At 45.5% G+C, this 17,692-nt stretch overlaps 1 protein-coding gene across 1 annotated transcript in view; it reads right to left on the bottom strand.

Moving 5' to 3' along the window:
* Positions 1-251: 251 nt before the first annotated feature.
* Positions 252-17,692, bottom strand: part of cep97 (centrosomal protein 97) — a 27,796-nt gene continuing 10,355 nt past the window's right edge. The window contains exons 7-11 of the mRNA XM_084402948.1: positions 14,024-14,188; positions 13,777-13,934; positions 5,113-5,716; positions 4,808-4,883; positions 252-1,292 (exon numbers count right to left, since the gene is read on the bottom strand). Of these exons, the coding sequence (XP_084259074.1) occupies positions 900-1,292; positions 4,808-4,883; positions 5,113-5,716; positions 13,777-13,934; positions 14,024-14,188 (1,396 nt within the window). The 3' untranslated portion in view covers positions 252-899. The remainder of the gene's footprint in view (positions 1,293-4,807; positions 4,884-5,112; positions 5,717-13,776; positions 13,935-14,023; positions 14,189-17,692) is intronic.

Genomic DNA, 17,692 nt, shown 5'->3' with positions numbered 1-17,692 from the left:
CCCGCAGCCTATCGGATATTCACCCGCCGGAAGGATCACGATCGGGTTAGAGATGAAGAGTGTGTGACCTCTGACCTCTGCATCAGCCACGGGAGGCAAGTGTAGAATCATAGAGCTGGTCCTGTAGAGTCAGCAGTGTTCAAAGCCGGTTCATTCACTGTGACGCCTGTCATGTTATTAATCAATCACCTTTTGGTGCAGGACAAAACATGCTTTCTTTCTAACCTGTTGATGGGAATGACCACAATGGTGAAGGAAAGTAAAACTTTATTTTCAAAAAGGTTTTGGTAAATATATGACATAGAAAAAAATAATTAAAATGTGAAATAAATTAACACTTATTGCATATGCCACACAGAACAGCTGTTGCAGCACATACTGTAAATATCCAGATGCACACATACAAATATTTATGATAAAGTCTATTAAACTCTCAACAGGTTCAAACTATCACATAAATTCACATTTATTCCACACACCTACATGCTCCTCTACAGTTCAAGGCTATTTCTGGTTGTGTCGTCCAGACTTTACGTTTAAGGGAACCAGTCGACTGGTAAGTGGACTGAAAGAGCTCGGCACTCTGGGTAAGTGAATATGTGAAGTATGTCAAAGACTTCTGACAGAAAGCTTTATACTGATATTCCAACCGTGTAAATGCATGTTCTACACTGTTAGAGAGACAAAAGGCAGCAGTGGCCAGTCATATAAAAGTCATTGTTGTTCTGACAACCTTGTTCAGTCAGAGTGTTTGACGGATGACATTAATGTAATATGGAAATAAAAGACAAGTCTATTGAAGTCAAGTGATGATCGTCAAGAAAAGCCAAAGCTTCATCCACGAAGGCATGGGGTCTCATCAGTCTGATGTCCTGTGATGCCCAAACGTCCAGCTCCGGTCAGGAAAAGCGCTCCTGTTTTCCCTGAGGAGAGAGATCAGATGTTGTGTCTCCCTCCTCCTCCTCCTGCAGTTGCTGTACGGATGAGAGATACTGCTGTAACAGACTGTCTCCAGCGGCCCGAGTCCCCGACCCAAGCGAGAGAACCGGGGATCCGGCTGAGATCCGGCTGGTGTCCAGCGCTGGGGGTCCGGGTGAGATCCGACTGGTATCCGGTGCTGGGGATCCGGCTCTGATCCGGCTGGTGTCCGGCGCTGCCTGTCTCTCTCCCAGGGAATGGAAACCGGACTCCGGAATGGAGATCTCAGTGCTGACCGGAGCGACAGCAGGAATGCTGGGCTTGAATGCAGAGCTCTCGTTCACAGACGACTGCCACTCCAGCACAACCTGAAGCTGTTGGATAAACACAGTCAGAAATATTCATTATCTGCCATAAAGTGTATTTTGCAAAAAAATGAACTTATTATCCCTACGACTAAGGGTGGGTCAATATACAAATATACAAAAATCTACCCATTGACAATATACAAATTTGTCAATGGGTAGAGATTCTGTAGTTTCGTCTCAGCTGCACAATATATTCAATATCGCAATGTCAAGGAAAGGGTTATAGTTGACCAGCAACCTCGGTTCGATATGCATGCAGATTCTCAGATTAATCAGGAAAGAGCTTTAAGATGTGGATTAATATTAGAACAGATTTCCCGCGCTGGAGAGAGCAAAGTGGGAAGGCCTGAAAACAGACGAGAGGTTTGTTTGATTCGCTCCACACGTGAGTACCACTGAGTAACACTGGGTTACACTGAGTACCACTGGGTTACACTGAGGAACACTGGGTTACACTGAGTACCACTGGGTTACACTGAGTACCACTGGGTTACACTGAGGAACACTGGGTTACACTGAGGAACACTGGGTTACACTGAGGAACACTGGGTTACACTGAGTACCACTGGGTTACACTGAGGAACACTGGGTTACACTGAGTTACACTGGGTTACACTGAGGAACACTGAGTTACACTGAGTTATACTGAGTAACACTGGGTTACATTGAGTAACACTGAGTTACACTTAGTAACACTGGGTTACATTGAGTAACATTAGGTAATACTGGGTTACACTGAGTTACACTTAGTAACACTGGGTTTCACTGGGTTACACTGAGTTACACTGAGTAACACTGGGTTACACTGAGTTACACTGGGTTACACTGAGGAACACTGGGTTACACTGAGGAACACTGGGTTACACTGAGGAACACTGGGTTACACTGAGTTACACTGGGTTACACTGGGTTACACTGAGGAACACTGGGTTACACTGAGGAACACTGGGTTACACTGAGGAACACTGGGTTACACTGAGTTACACTGGGTTACACTGAGGAACACTGGGTTACACTGAGTAACACTGGGTTACACTGAGTACCACTGGGTTACACTGAGGAACACTGGGTTACACTGAGGAACACTGGGTTACACTGAGTTACATTGAGTAACACTAGGTAATACTGGGTTACACTGAGTTACACTTAGTAACACTGGGTTTCACTGGGTTACACTGAGTTACACTGAGTAACACTGGGTTACACTGAGTTACACTGAGTAACACTGGGTTACACTGAGTAACACTGAGTTACACTTAGTAACACTGGGTTACATTGAGTAACACTAGGTAATACTGGGTTACACTGAGTAACACTGAGTTACACTTAGTAACACTGGGTTTCACTGGGTTACACTGAGTTACACTGGGTAACACTGGGTTTCACTGAGTTACACTGGGTTACACTGAGTTACACTGGGTTACACTGAGTTACACTGAGTTACACTGGGTTACACTGAGGAACACTGGGTTACACTGAGGAACACTGGGTTACACTGAGGAACACTGGGTTACACTGAGTTACACTGGGTTACACTGAGGAACACTGGGTTACACTGAGTAACACTGGGTTACACTGAGTACCACTGGGTTACACTGAGGAACACTGGGTTACACTGAGGAACACTGGGTTACACTGAGTTACATTGAGTAACACTAGGTAATACTGGGTTACACTGAGTTACACTTAGTAACACTGGGTTTCACTGGGTTACACTGGGTTACACTGAGTAACACTGGGTTACACTGAGTTACACTGAGTAACACTGAGTTACACTTAGTAACACTGGGTTACATTGAGTAACACTAGGTAATACTGGGTTACACTGAGTAACACTGAGTTACACTTAGTAACACTGGGTTTCACTGGGTTACACTGAGTTACACTGGGTAACACTGGGTTTCACTGAGTTACACTGGGTTACACTGAGTTACACTGGGTTACACTGAGTTACACTGGGTTTCACTGAGTAACACTAGGTAACACTGGGTTACATTGAGTAACACTGAGTTACACTGAGTAACACTGGGTTTCACTGGGTTACACGGAGTAACACTGGGTTACACTGGGTAACATTGGGTTACATTGAGTAACACTAGGTTACACTGGGTTACACTGAGTAACACTGGCTTACACTGAGTAACACTAGGTAACACTGGGTTACACTGAGTTACACTAGGTTACACTGAGTAACACTGGGTTTCACTGAGTTACACTGGGTTTCACTGAGTTACACTGAGTAACACTGGGCTACATTGAGTAACACTAGGTAACACTGGGTTACACTGAGTTACACTGGGTTACACTGAGTAACACTGGGCTACATTGAGTAACACTAGGTAACACTGGGTTACACTGAGTTACACTGGGTTACACTGAGTTACACTGGGTTACACTGAGTTACACTGGGTTACACTGAGTAACACTGGGCTACATTGAGTAACACTAGGTAACACTGGGTTACACTGAGTTACACTGGGTTACACTGGGTTACACTGAGTAACACTGGGCTACATTGAGTAACACTAGGTAACACTGAGTTACACTGGGTTACACTGAGTTACACTGGGTTACACTGAGTAACACTGGGCTACATTGAGTAACACTAGGTAACACTGGGTTACACTGGGTTTGAGTGTCAGTGTGTGTCTGGAGCTGCTGTGCGGCTGGCAACTAACAACCAACTCTTGTTTGTATTTACTTTTGTGTATGTATGTTATTTTTTGTGCTTGTCGTTCGTTTATCATCTCTGCTTTATTTTCCGCGAAGCATTATTCTGTTGTGCTTCTGCTATGATAAACAGACATCCACTCGTGTGTAAGCTAGTGAGAGTCGAGCTGGGGAACAAGGTGTTTACTGTTTAGGGTCCTTGTTAGTGCACTCGCCTCACTCCCAGTGATCGGGGTTCGAGACTTAGAGCAGAGTTTATGATTGGAGGATTGACCTTTGGAGGCGGAGCCATGAAGAGAGGGGTGTGTTTCTTTGGGTCGATTTCAAATGTCAACAATGTTCAGCAACGACTTTGAGAAATAACACACTGCAAGTCAAGTCTTTTCTCAAGATCATGTAAGGGCAGATGATCACAAAATAAGCCCAGGGTAATTAGGACTTTACGGTTTATTTTACAATAATGAACAGATTACTGTACATTACCCCACTTATCACACAACATGACATATTGTTCTGAGTTTAAATAGTTACTACCTTCCTTTTAGACCAGATTAAAGCTTCCTTAATGAAAAACAGTCAAGACAAACACTCTGACAATATTTATTTATAAATTGATATTTTCTATGGACTAGCTAATATATTTAGCTTTAACATAATGCGTCCTCTTCCATTTCAAGTTCTCACTCGTCCAGTAGTTTGTGTTTCTCTGATCTCTAACCCTGTCATGTTGGGCAAATGTCAAATGTGACCAACATCTGTGACGATACTTCACATATTCTGGCCAGATTCTCTTGGTCATCGTCTATTCCCCAGATGGCTGAGATAGCGTGAGTCTCCATCATGATACTGACCTGCTTCCACAGGAACTTCACCGCTTCTTCTTGCACACGTCTCTGCAGTCGGTCTTCCTCTTGTTGCTTACGCACCCTGCAAAGCATAATAGTTACTTGGAAATACTTTACACTGTTTAAGCTTACGTTATAGTTGAAGCAGTTTCAGTGTTTGAACTAATCAGCGATTCACAGAAATACAAGAATGATTCAGAATCTATAATAAATCTTTCCTTTAGTCTTTATTCAGTAAATCTTTCTGACAAAGTCTTGATGACTTTTGGAATTGTTTGACATATGAAGTGTTTAATGGTGAAGAGTTTCACCTGTCCAGTTCTGCGGTCAGGTGGACGATGTGATCCTGCATTCTGCGCAGGCGTATCTCGGCTCGCACTTCTCTGGCCTGTGTGTGACAGTGGCGTGTGTGGTGACCCCTCCACCAGGCCTGGATCCTCACAGCGGCGTCATGTGCTTTACACTGCATCCCAGTCCCAGTCCTCACACAATCCTCCACAGTCTTACCACAATCCACCACAGACCCGTTCTGGAACACGGCATCCCCGTTAAACTGCGCACCTGTGTGACTGAGCTGCTCCAAACCAGCCGATCCATGTGTGCGAGAGGCGAGGATAGCTCCGCCCCCTGACTCCTCCCCCGGCGGGCGGGGCTGAGCTGATGTGGGAGGAGCCAGGGAATCCTCAAACTCCTCCTCCCCGCTGTCAGGAGCTGACGCCGGATGATGAACCGCAGGGTTAAAGGGTAAAAAGGCAGATTCAGAGGACAGCAGACTCCCATGATGCATCTCTTCATCCGTCACATCCTCCACAATCATCCGGTCCTCATCTGCGAGTGGAAGCCGGACCACAGAGACCACAGGTGAAGAAGACTCAGCACACATCCACGAGTTCACCTGAACACCTGGATCCACATCTGCAATCATAATGGAGGAAGAATCACGACAGGAGAAATGACTCTGAAGAGCAGATTCACGGAGAACGAGCTGTGGTCGCTAAAAGCTCAGTGTTTTCATGCATATTTAGCACCTGAATCCCAAAAAGAATCATGTAGATCAGTCATTAAGGCAAGCATGCCCATAAAACTAGCACTGATGTCAACTTGCACCGGGCAAATGACTGAGATAATTTAGTCTCATTTAACTTAAAAATTCATGATTATTTAAAAAGTGTCTCTTTTTGATGTGCAGTGTCAGGAGTGATCGTGAGGCTGTCCTTAACTCGGGTCTAACCCTAACCATAATCCTAACCCGGGTCTAGAGCGAGTTTAAGCACTCTCAAAAAACTCTCACTAAAATCACGGAAGCTGAGGACACTGACACATTAATCTCTAACATCCAATCTGCACTTTGTTATTTATGATGGGAGAATTCGCGAGTTTCGGCGAGAGCGAGCACTGAACAAAGCTCTAATCTGAACGCCTCTGATTGGCCATCACACTCATTAGCTCAACGCAAACGTGTGCGATTGGTTATAATGCTCAGCGCTGCTGAACGAAATCTGATGGAAATGCAGCAGTCGGACGGATCGAATGAACGTTAAGTATTGTAGTTTGTTTAACCAATATTGTCCCTTAAACATATTCTATTATATACATATTTTGAAACAAATTTCCATGACTTTTCCGAAACTTTCTGGGTTTATTCCAAAACTTTGGAAAGTGCTATTTTAAAATTCCATGACTTTTCCAGGTTTTTTCATGATCGTATGAACTAATACATAATACAACTAATATCTAATTCCCCTCACCCGAGCTAGTTAGCTAAGCAGTTGTGTTGTCAGTCTGGTAATGTCGACGAGCGTCTGGCCCGCTAGTTTCTACCGTGTTGAAATGTAACGAGTGTAGTGTGATGAAGTGTAGTGTGATGAAGTGTAGTGTGATGAAGTGTAGTGTGATGAAGTGTAGTGTGATGAAGTGTAGTGTGATGAAGTGCAGTGTGATGAAGTGCAGTGTGATGAAGTGCAGTGTGATGGAGTGTAGTGTGATGGAGTGCAGTGTGATGGAGTGTAGTGTGATGAAGTGTAGTGTGATGAAGTGCAGTGTGATGAAGTGCAGTGTGATGAAGTGTAGTGTGATGGAGTGCAGTGTGATGGAGTGTAGTGTGATGAAGTGTAGTGTGATGAAGTGTATTGTGATGGAGTGTAGTGTGATGGAGTGTAGTGTGATGAAGTGTGATGAAGTGTAGTGTGATGGAGTGTAGTGTGATGGAGTGCAGTGTGATGGAGTGCAGTGTGATGGAGTGCAGTGTGATGGAGTGTAGTGTGATGGAGTGCAGTGTGATGGAGTGTAGTGTGATGAAGTGTAGTGTGATGAAGTGCAGTGTGATGAAGTGCAGTGTGATGAAGTGTAGTGTGATGGAGTGCAGTGTGATGGAGTGTAGTGTGATGAAGTGTAGTGTGATGAAGTGTATTGTGATGGAGTGTAGTGTGATGGAGTGTAGTGTGATGAAGTGTGATGAAGTGCAGTGTGATGGAGTGCAGTGTGATGGAGTGCAGTGTGATGAAGTGTAGTGTGATGAAGTGTAGTGTGATGGAGTGCAGTGTGATGAAGTGTAGTGTGATGAAGTGTAGTGTGATGAAGTGTAGTGTGATGAAGTGCAGTGTGATGAAGTGCAGTGTGATGAAGTGCAGTGTGATGAAGTGTAGTGTGATGAAGTGTAGTGTGATGAAGTGCAGTGTGATGAAGTGTAGTGTGATGAAGTGTAGTGTGATGAAGTGTAGTGTGATGAAGTGCAGTGTGATGAAGTGCAGTGTGATGAAGTGCAGTGTGATGGAGTGTAGTGTGATGAAGTGTAGTGTGATGAAGTGTAGTGTGATGAAGTGTAGTGTGATGAAGTGTAGTGTGATGAAGTGTATTGTGATGGAGTGTAGTGTGATGGAGTGTAGTGTGATGAAGTGTGATGAAGTGCAGTGTGATGGAGTGCAGTGTGATGGAGTGCAGTGTGATGAAGTGTAGTGTGATGAAGTGTAGTGTGATGGAGTGCAGTGTGATGAAGTGTAGTGTGATGAAGTGTAGTGTGATGAAGTGTAGTGTGATGAAGTGCAGTGTGATGAAGTGCAGTGTGATGAAGTGCAGTGTGATGAAGTGTAGTGTGATGAAGTGTAGTGTGATGAAGTGCAGTGTGATGAAGTGTAGTGTGATGAAGTGTAGTGTGATGAAGTGTAGTGTGATGAAGTGCAGTGTGATGAAGTGCAGTGTGATGAAGTGCAGTGTGATGGAGTGCAGTGTGATGAAGTGTAGTGTGATGAAGTGTAGTGTGATGAAGTGTAGTGTGATGAAGTGCAGTGTGATGAAGTGCAGTGTGATGAAGTGCAGTGTGATGAAGTGTAGTGTGATGAAGTGTAGTGTGATGAAGTGCAGTGTGATGAAGTGTAGTGTGATGAAGTGTAGTGTGATGAAGTGTAGTGTGATGAAGTGCAGTGTGATGAAGTGTAGTGTGATGAAGTGCAGTGTGATGAAGTGTAGTGTGATGAAGTGTAGTGTGATGAAGTGTAGTGTGATGAAGTGCAGTGTGATGAAGTGCAGTGTGATGAAGTGCAGTGTGATGGAGTGTAGTGTGATGGAGTGCAGTGTGATGGAGTGTAGTGTGATGAAGTGTAGTGTGATGAAGTGCAGTGTGATGAAGTGCAGTGTGATGAAGTGTAGTGTGATGGAGTGCAGTGTGATGGAGTGTAGTGTGATGAAGTGTAGTGTGATGAAGTGTATTGTGATGGAGTGTAGTGTGATGGAGTGTAGTGTGATGAAGTGTGATGAAGTGCAGTGTGATGGAGTGCAGTGTGATGGAGTGCAGTGTGATGAAGTGTAGTGTGATGAAGTGTAGTGTGATGGAGTGCAGTGTGATGAAGTGTAGTGTGATGAAGTGTAGTGTGATGAAGTGTAGTGTGATGAAGTGCAGTGTGATGAAGTGCAGTGTGATGAAGTGCAGTGTGATGAAGTGTAGTGTGATGAAGTGCAGTGTGATGGAGTGTAGTGTGATGAAGTGTAGTGTGATGAAGTGCAGTGTGATGGAGTGTAGTGTGATGGAGTGTAGTGTGATGGAGTGTAGTGTGATGAAGTGCAGTGTGATGAAGTGTAGTGTGATGGAGTGTAGTGTGATGAAGTGTAGTGTGATGAAGTGTAGTGTGATGGAGTGTAGTGTGATGGAGTGTAGTGTGATGGAGTGTAGTGTGATGAAGTGCAGTGTGATGAAGTGTAGTGTGATGGAGTGTAGTGTGATGAAGTGTAGTGTGATGAAGTGCAGTGTGATGGAGTGCAGTGTGATGAAGTGTAGTGTGATGAAGTGTAGTGTGATGAAGTGTAGTGTGATGAAGTGCAGTGTGATGAAGTGCAGTGTGATGAAGTGCAGTGTGATGAAGTGTAGTGTGATGAAGTGTAGTGTGATGAAGTGTAGTGTGATGGAGTGCAGTGTGATGAAGTGTAGTGTGATGAAGTGCAGTGTGATGAAGTGCAGTGTGATGAAGTGCAGTGTGATGGAGTGCAGTGTGAAGAAGTGCAGTGTGATGAAGTGTAGTGTGATGAAGTGCAGTGTGATGGAGTGCAGTGTGAAGAAGTGCAGTGTGATGAAGTGTAGTGTGATGAAGTGCAGTGTGATGGAGTGCAGTGTGATGAAGTGCAGTGTGATGAAGTGCAGTGTGATGAAGTGCAGTGTGATGAAGTGCAGTGTGATGAAGTGTAGTGTGATGAAGTGCAGTGTGATGGAGTGCAGTGTGATGAAGTGCAGTGTGATGAAGTGCAGTGTGATGAAGTGCAGTGTGATGAAGTGCAGTGTGATGAAGTGCAGTGTGATGAAGTGTAGTGTGATGAAGTGCAGTGTGATGGAGTGCAGTGTGATGAAGTGTAGTGTGATGAAGTGTAGTGTGATGAAGTGTAGTGTGATGAAGTGCAGTGTGATGGAGTGCAGTGTGATGAAGTGCAGTGTGATGAAGTGCAGTGTGATGAAGTGTAGTGTGATGAAGTGCAGTGTGATGGAGTGCAGTGTGATGAAGTGTAGTGTGATGAAGTGTAGTGTGATGAAGTGTAGTGTGATGAAGTGTAGTGTGATGAAGTGTAGTGTGATGAAGTGCAGTGTGATGGAGTGCAGTGTGATGAAGTGTAGTGTGATGAAGTGCAGTGTGATGAAGTGTAGTGTGATGAAGTGCAGTGTGATGGAGTGCAGTGTGATGAAGTGCAGTGTGATGGAGTGTAGTGTGATGAAGTGCAGTGTGATGAAGTGTAGTGTGATGAAGTGTAGTGTGATGAAGTGCAGTGTGATGAAGTGCAGTGTGATGAAGTGCAGTGTGATGAAGTGTAGTGTGATGAAGTGTAGTGTGATGAAGTGTAGTGTGATGGAGTGCAGTGTGATGAAGTGTAGTGTGATGAAGTGCAGTGTGATGAAGTGCAGTGTGATGAAGTGCAGTGTGATGGAGTGCAGTGTGAAGAAGTGCAGTGTGATGAAGTGTAGTGTGATGAAGTGCAGTGTGATGAAGTGCAGTGTGATGAAGTGCAGTGTGATGAAGTGCAGTGTGATGAAGTGCAGTGTGATGAAGTGCAGTGTGATGAAGTGCAGTGTGATGAAGTGCAGTGTGATGAAGTGCAGTGTGATGAAGTGCAGTGTGATGAAGTGTAGTGTGATGAAGTGCAGTGTGATGAAGTGTAGTGTGATGAAGTGCAGTGTGATGAAGTGCAGTGTGATGAAGTGTAGTGTGATGAAGTGCAGTGTGATGAAGTGCAGTGTGATGAAGTGCAGTGTGATGAAGTGTAGTGTGATGGAGTGTAGTGTGATGAAGTGCAGTGTGATGAAGTGCAGTGTGATGAAGTGCAGTGTGATGAAGTGTAGTGTGATGAAGTGTAGTGTGATGAAGTGCAGTGTGATGAAGTGCAGTGTGATGAAGTGTAGTGTGATGAAGTGTAGTGTGATGAAGTGTAGTGTGATGGAGTGTAGTGTGATGGAGTGTAGTGTGATGAAGTGTAGTGTGATGAAGTGCAGTGTGATGAAGTGTAGTGTGATGAAGTGCAGTGTGATGGAGTGCAGTGTGATGAAGTGCAGTGTGATGAAGTGCAGTGTGATGAAGTGCAGTGTGATGAAGTGCAGTGTGATGAAGTGTAGTGTGATGAAGTGCAGTGTGATGAAGTGCAGTGTGATGAAGTGCAGTGTGATGAAGTGCAGTGTGATGAAGTGTAGTGTGATGAAGTGCAGTGTGATGAAGTGCAGTGTGATGAAGTGCAGTGTGATGAAGTGCAGTGTGATGAAGTGTAGTGTGATGGAGTGTAGTGTGATGGAGTGTAGTGTGATGGAGTGTAGTGTGATGGAGTGTAGTGTGATGAAGTGCAGTGTGATGAAGTGTAGTGTGATGAAGTGTAGTGTGATGAAGTGTAGTGTGATGGAGTGTAGTGTGATGAAGTGCAGTGTGATGGAGTGCAGTGTGATGAAGTGTAGTGTGATGAAGTGCAGTGTGATGAAGTGTAGTGTGATGGAGTGTAGTGTGATGAAGTGCAGTGTGATGGAGTGCAGTGTGATGAAGTGTAGTGTGATGAAGTGCAGTGTGATGAAGTGTAGTGTGATGGAGTGTAGTGTGATGGAGTGTAGTGTGATGGAGTGTAGTGTGATGGAGTGTAGTGTGATGAAGTGTAGTGTGATGAAGTGTAGTGTGATGAAGTGTAGTGTGATGGAGTGTAGTGTGATGGAGTGTAGTGTGATGAAGTGTAGTGTGATGAAGTGCAGTGTGATGAAGTGTAGTGTGATGAAGTGCAGTGTGATGGAGTGCAGTGTGATGAAGTGCAGTGTGATGAAGTGTAGTGTGATGAAGTGTAGTGTGATGAAGTGTAGTGTGATGGAGTGTAGTGTGATGGAGTGCAGTGTGATGAAGTGTAGTGTGATGAAGTGCAGTGTGATGAAGTGCAGTGTGATGAAGTGCAGTGTGATGAAGTGTAGTGTGATGAAGTGTAGTGTGATGAAGTGTAGTGTGATGAAGTGTAGTGTGATGAAGTGTAGTGTGATGGAGTGTAGTGTGATGGAGTGCAGTGTGATGAAGTGTAGTGTGATGGAGTGTAGTGTGATGGAGTGCAGTGTGATGAAGTGTAGTGTGATGGAGTGTAGTGTGATGAAGTGCAGTGTGATGAAGTGTAGTGTGATGAAGTGTAGTGTGATGGAGTGCAGTGTGATGAAGTGCAGTGTGATGAAGTGTAGTGTGATGAAGTGTAGTGTGATGAAGTGTAGTGTGATGAAGTGTAGTGTGATGGAGTGTAGTGTGATGAAGTGTAGTGTGATGAAGTGTAGTGTGATGAAGTGTAGTGTGATGAAGTGTAGTGTGATGGAGTGTAGTGTGATGGAGTGCAGTGTGATGAAGTGTAGTGTGATGAAGTGTAGTGTGATGAAGTGTAGTGTGATGAAGTGTTATGAAGATGAAACCGCAGGGCTGAGCAGGCGTGAAGCCCATGATCTACCATAACTGTACACTTGTAAATAACATATCTGTACAGTCATTAAAGCTGCAGTCCGTAATTTTTCCTCTTTGTCACCATCTCTGTTCGAAATCTGCAATTGCAGTTATTCGCGGAATGATCAGCTTTACGTGGGTTGTGCCTCGGCATGGCATCGTCTCGGCACGGCACAGCGCGGATGAATCCAGTGTTTTGAGGAGAATGTGCGGCTGTCAGTCGCCGGTGTGGATCCTGGCATTCGCAATCACAGATTCTGCTTTTTGGAAGTATGAGCAACATAAGAATTTTCACCGGAAAATGAGTAAATCTGAACAAGTAAATGAAGCATTGCAGTAAATCACGCTGATTAAATCTAACGATCGCTTATTTCACGTCAAACTGTGCAAATTATACTTTGTTCTCTAATTGTTAATGTTAGTAACATCAGGATTGCGTGACTACATTTAACGCCCTTCTGATATTATCCTCGTGTCCGCATGAGCATGAGTTTTTCAGTAGCCACTCTGAAGTCCGAAGTCTTCTGCGTTTTACAGCGGGTGAGTCTCCAGTCGGTGATTGTCGTTTGAGCCTTTCTGGATCCGCCATCAAATTGATAAGTTTAATTATATCCAGTGCTGTGAGAAAAGGCTATAAATCTCCAGCATCCTCACACTCGTAGCTGACTAGCCCAGACTCTTCTTTATGTGGACCATACCTGTCAACATTTGGATACCAAAGTACGGGAGATCTAAATACGGGATGGCAGAGGCAGACTAAATACCCACTAATTGCGCAGATATTAAAATAAATAAATACATAATCTATGTATTACATACATAATACATTACATACATAGTCTCCAATGCCATCTCTCCAAGCCACCCTTGGGATGCTGCTGTTCTTCTTCGGAGAACCCTAACCCTAATCCCGCCCTGCAGCCGATTCTAAAGGTTTAATTGGTCATGTGAATCCCAGTACTGACTGCCGACACCAAACACTGATCCCTTACCCTACGTCATCGTAACCCTAACCAATGAAGCTGCAGGGCGGGAATTCCGCTTAACTGGTTTGCGCCCAGTGGGATTTTTTATTTATTTATAGAAAGATTAAAAATACGGGAAAATATTTAGACGGGATGATAGCGGGATAGCAAGGTAAAATACGGGAGAATCCCGGGAAAAACAGGAGGGTTGACAGGTATGTGGACAGATGTGGACATGCTTGAATTTCCCACGGAAATCCACCAGTACCACTGGAGTTAGACACATGATTACAAGCGGACCGGTCTGAGTCGAGCTACGGCAAGCAGGGAGTTCTGAACACTGGCTGGTGATGTACTTGCTCAAATTTATTTTGGATAATTTTTAACCCAAAAAAGTTACGGAATGCACACACACACACACACACACACAGAGATATATATATAATTTTTTTTCTATATTCTACTACTGTATGATATCGCATTATTTAATCTGCTAAACTGGATTGCAGGGGCTGGTGAAGACGAGAGATTTGTGCTGTGAAAAGTGGCACAACCGTTTAGTGTCTTCCTCCCTAGAGTCTGTGACTGATCTGACCTGTCTGAGGAATGACATCATCATCCTCCTCATCATCATCCTCATCATCCTCATCTCGGCTCCTGTGGTCCCGGCACTGATGCACGTGTAGATGTGTGGGCCGAGAGGGATTCTGGGAACAGCCGAGACGTGTTTTCTGCAGCTGTTTCTGATGCTGTCTGCAGACACACACACACACACACACACACACACACACACACTGAAGATCAGGTTTGCTGTGGATTACATGCAGTGTTTCGGATGCTACCTCTGCTTGTTGAGGATCTTCTCCAGTTTGGCGTCCTCTGCAGACTGTAGTGCAGATGTGGCTGTGGCGGGACAGGTGTTGGACAGGTACTGGACCAGCTCCTCATGCTGACCGGGTCGGAATACGCGACCTTTGCCCTGACTGTACAGCCATTCTCCTTTCAGTCTGCAAACAGTGAGGGATGTAGTCATGAGTAACGCTTTCTCGAAGAGTGAAGATTCTGTCAGTAATCACTCTCCCTCATGTTGTTCCAGACCCGCAAGACTTTCCTTCATCTTCAGAACTCAGATAAAGATATTTTTAATGATACCTGAGAGCTTTCTGTCGGTCCATGGACAGTCTACGCATAAAGAGATCGTAAAACTAATCTACATGAATTGAGCACATGTTCTGAAGAGACACGATCGCTTTACATGATGTAGGGCTGGGCGATATATCTCATGACATTGTTAGGTGCATCTCGTCAGTAAAGCCGGTTTCTTAATTAGTAGTAAATCGCCATCACCTGCTTTCAAATGGAGCGGCACTTACAACACAGGGCCGTAGTTAACTGACAAGCTGAGCCATATCGCCTGCGATAATTAATGCGATATGGCTCAGCTTGTCAGTAGAGGTCTTCACGGGTACAAAAATTCGTGCCCGAACCCGAAAGAGACCCGTAATGTGCTACAACGAACCGACCCGGACCCGTCTATTATTTCAAAAGCTGGACCCGGACCCGTGCAGATCCGAGAAATGCCTAACCGGACCCGACCCGGACCCGTCTATTATTTCAAAGCTGGACCCGAAACCGCCGGGAAGACACAGACCCGACTGGACCCGATTGTCACATATTCCACCTTAAACTGCTATTACAAGTCAATAAACCTGTTTTGCGAAAAATACAACTTTTTGTCTTAATTTAAGGAGCCGTGGAAGCGTAGTAGTCTCCTCTCTCTTCCATGTAACGTTACCTGACTGGCTGTGATCATGCATTACAATCCTCCGACAAGAAAGTTATCCATGTTATTCCTCTCGTTATTCCAAGTCCAGCTTAATCCACTCATTATTTCAGCTTCAAAAGTCCACTTGATGTCACGGTGACGGATGACAAATGCAACTTTGCACATGTAACTTACATTCAGACTCGAGTTAACTCGCATAATAACTTTGACTGTTTGCCCTTTTGAACTATAATAACGATTGCTCGTTCAGTGCCATGGCCGCTGACGTTATTTATTTGCTATCATCTCCGTGCTCTCTGCTCTGCATCGAGTCCTAATCTGACCACTAAAACTTTAAGATTAAACAAGACGGTTGTTAATTTATATTATAAAATCTAAAGCGTGGTTTGGCGGTCCCTCACTGAAGCTCTGGTAACGTTAACTGGTTGCCATAGAAACATGACACGCGCTTGAGACTGCACAGGCGCGCTAGCTGGATCAACCTAAAATATTCTTTTTAACGCAATTTATTTTGAGTGTCCTAATTTTACAAGTTGCAAGTTACAAAAAAACACAAGCAGTGTCTAATCACGACCGGGTTTTCTCTGAGTCTGATCTGATGACTCCGATCGCACGGGTATTACACACAATGGTAAACAGACCCGGGACCCGAAGTAATAGATTCGGACCCGACCCGGACCCGGCTGATCATTTAAAATATAGACCCGACCCGTACGGGTCCCGGGTCGGGTCCCGGGTCGACGGGTCTCGGGTTCACTGTGAAGACCTCTACTTGTCAGTTAACTACGGCCCTGTGTTGTAAATGCCGCTCCATCTGAAAGCAGGTGATGGTGATTTACTACTAATCAAGGAACCGGCTTTTCTGACGAGATGCACCTAACAATGTCATGCGATATATCGCCCAGCCCTAATATGATGAACAGATTTAATTTAGGCTTTTATTCAGATATAACCCTTCAGCATCAGCGCTGGATAACGGTTCAGGCCAGTGGGGTTCAGTCCTGACGCTCGAGTCACACACACTTCACAGAGCTCTTCCCTTATTGGGCGGATGATCTGAATCAAGTGTGTTAATAAGTGAGACATACGGAATGGACATGGAAGCGATGGAGCGCCAGGACCAGCACTGGGAACCCCTGAATCTCCTCATACTGGGAGTTGGAGATCTGTGCTTTAATGAGGACTGGTGTGTGACAGACACTAGGGTCTACAGTGGTGTGAGACAGACACTAGGGTCTAGACTGGTGTGAGACGGACACTAGGGTCTACAGTGGTGTGAGACAGACACTAGGGTCTAGACTGGTGTGAGACAGACACTAGGGTCTACAGTGGTGTGAGACAGACACTAGGGTCTAGACTGGTGTGAGACGGACACTAGGGTCTACAGTGGTGTGAGACAGACACTAGGGTCTAGACTGGTGTGAGACGGACACTAGGGTCTAGACTGGTGTGAGACAGACACTAGGGTCTACAGTGGTGTGAGACAGACACTAGGGTCTAGACTGGTGTGAGACGGACACTAGGGTCTACAGTGGTGTGAGACGGACACTAGGGTCTACACTGGTGTGAGACGGACACTAGGGTCTACACTGGTGTGAGACGGACACTAGGGTCTAGACTGGTGTGAGACAGACACTAGGGTCTACAGTGGTGTGAGACGGACACTAGGGTCTAGACTGGTGTGAGACGGACACTAGGGTCTACAGTGGTGTGAGACGGACACTAGGGTCTACAGTGGTGTGAGACGGACACTAGGGTCTAGACTGGTGTGAGACGGACACTAGGGTCTACACTGGTGTGAGACGGACACTAGGGTCTAGACTGGTGTGAGACAGACACTAGGGTCTAGACTGGTGTGAGACGGACACTAGGGTCTACAGTGGTGTGAGACGGACACTAGGGTCTACAGTGGTGTGAGACGGACACTAGGGTCTACAGTGGTGTGAGACGGACACTAGGGTCTACAGTGGTGTGAGACGGACACTAGGGTCTACAGTGGTGTGAGACGGACACTAGGGTCTACAGTGGTGTGAGACGGACACTAGGGTCTACAGTGGTGTGAGACGGACACTAGGGTCTACAGTGGTGTGAGACGGACACTAGGGTCTACAGTGGTGTGAGACGGACACTAGGGTCTACAGTGGTGTGAGACGGACACTAGGGTCTACACTGGTGTGAGACAGACACTAGGGTCTAGACTGGTGTGAGACAGACACTAAGGTCTAGACTGGTGTGAGACAGACACTAGGGTCTAGACTGGTGTGAGACAGACACTTGGGTCTACAGTGGTGTGAGAGACACTAGGGTCTAGACTGGTGTGAGACAGACACTTGGGTCTACAGTGGTGTGAGACGGACACTAGGGTCTACAGTGGTGTGAGACGGACACTAGGGTCTACAGTGGTGTGAGACGGACACTAGGGTCTACAGTGGTGTGAGACGGACACTAGGGTCTACAGTGGTGTGAGACGGACACTAGGGTCTAGACTGGTGTGAGACGGACACTAGGGTCTAGACTGGTGTGAGACGGACACTAGGGTCTACACTGGTGTGAGACGGACACTAGGGTCTACACTGGTGTGAGACGGACACTAGGGTCTACACTGGTGTGAGACGGACACTAGGGTCTACAGTGGTGTGAGACGGACACTAGGGTCTACACTGGTGTGAGACGGACACTAGGGTCTACACTGGTGTGAGACGGACACTAGGGTCTAGACTGGTGT

This window comes from Rutilus rutilus (assembly GCF_951802725.1).
Source record: "Rutilus rutilus genome assembly, chromosome: 2".
In the NCBI taxonomy this organism is placed as follows: domain Eukaryota; kingdom Metazoa; phylum Chordata; class Actinopteri; order Cypriniformes; family Leuciscidae; genus Rutilus; species Rutilus rutilus.
Note: the sequence above shows the minus strand (reverse complement) of the source record. Positions and strands in the feature narration are given on the sequence as shown.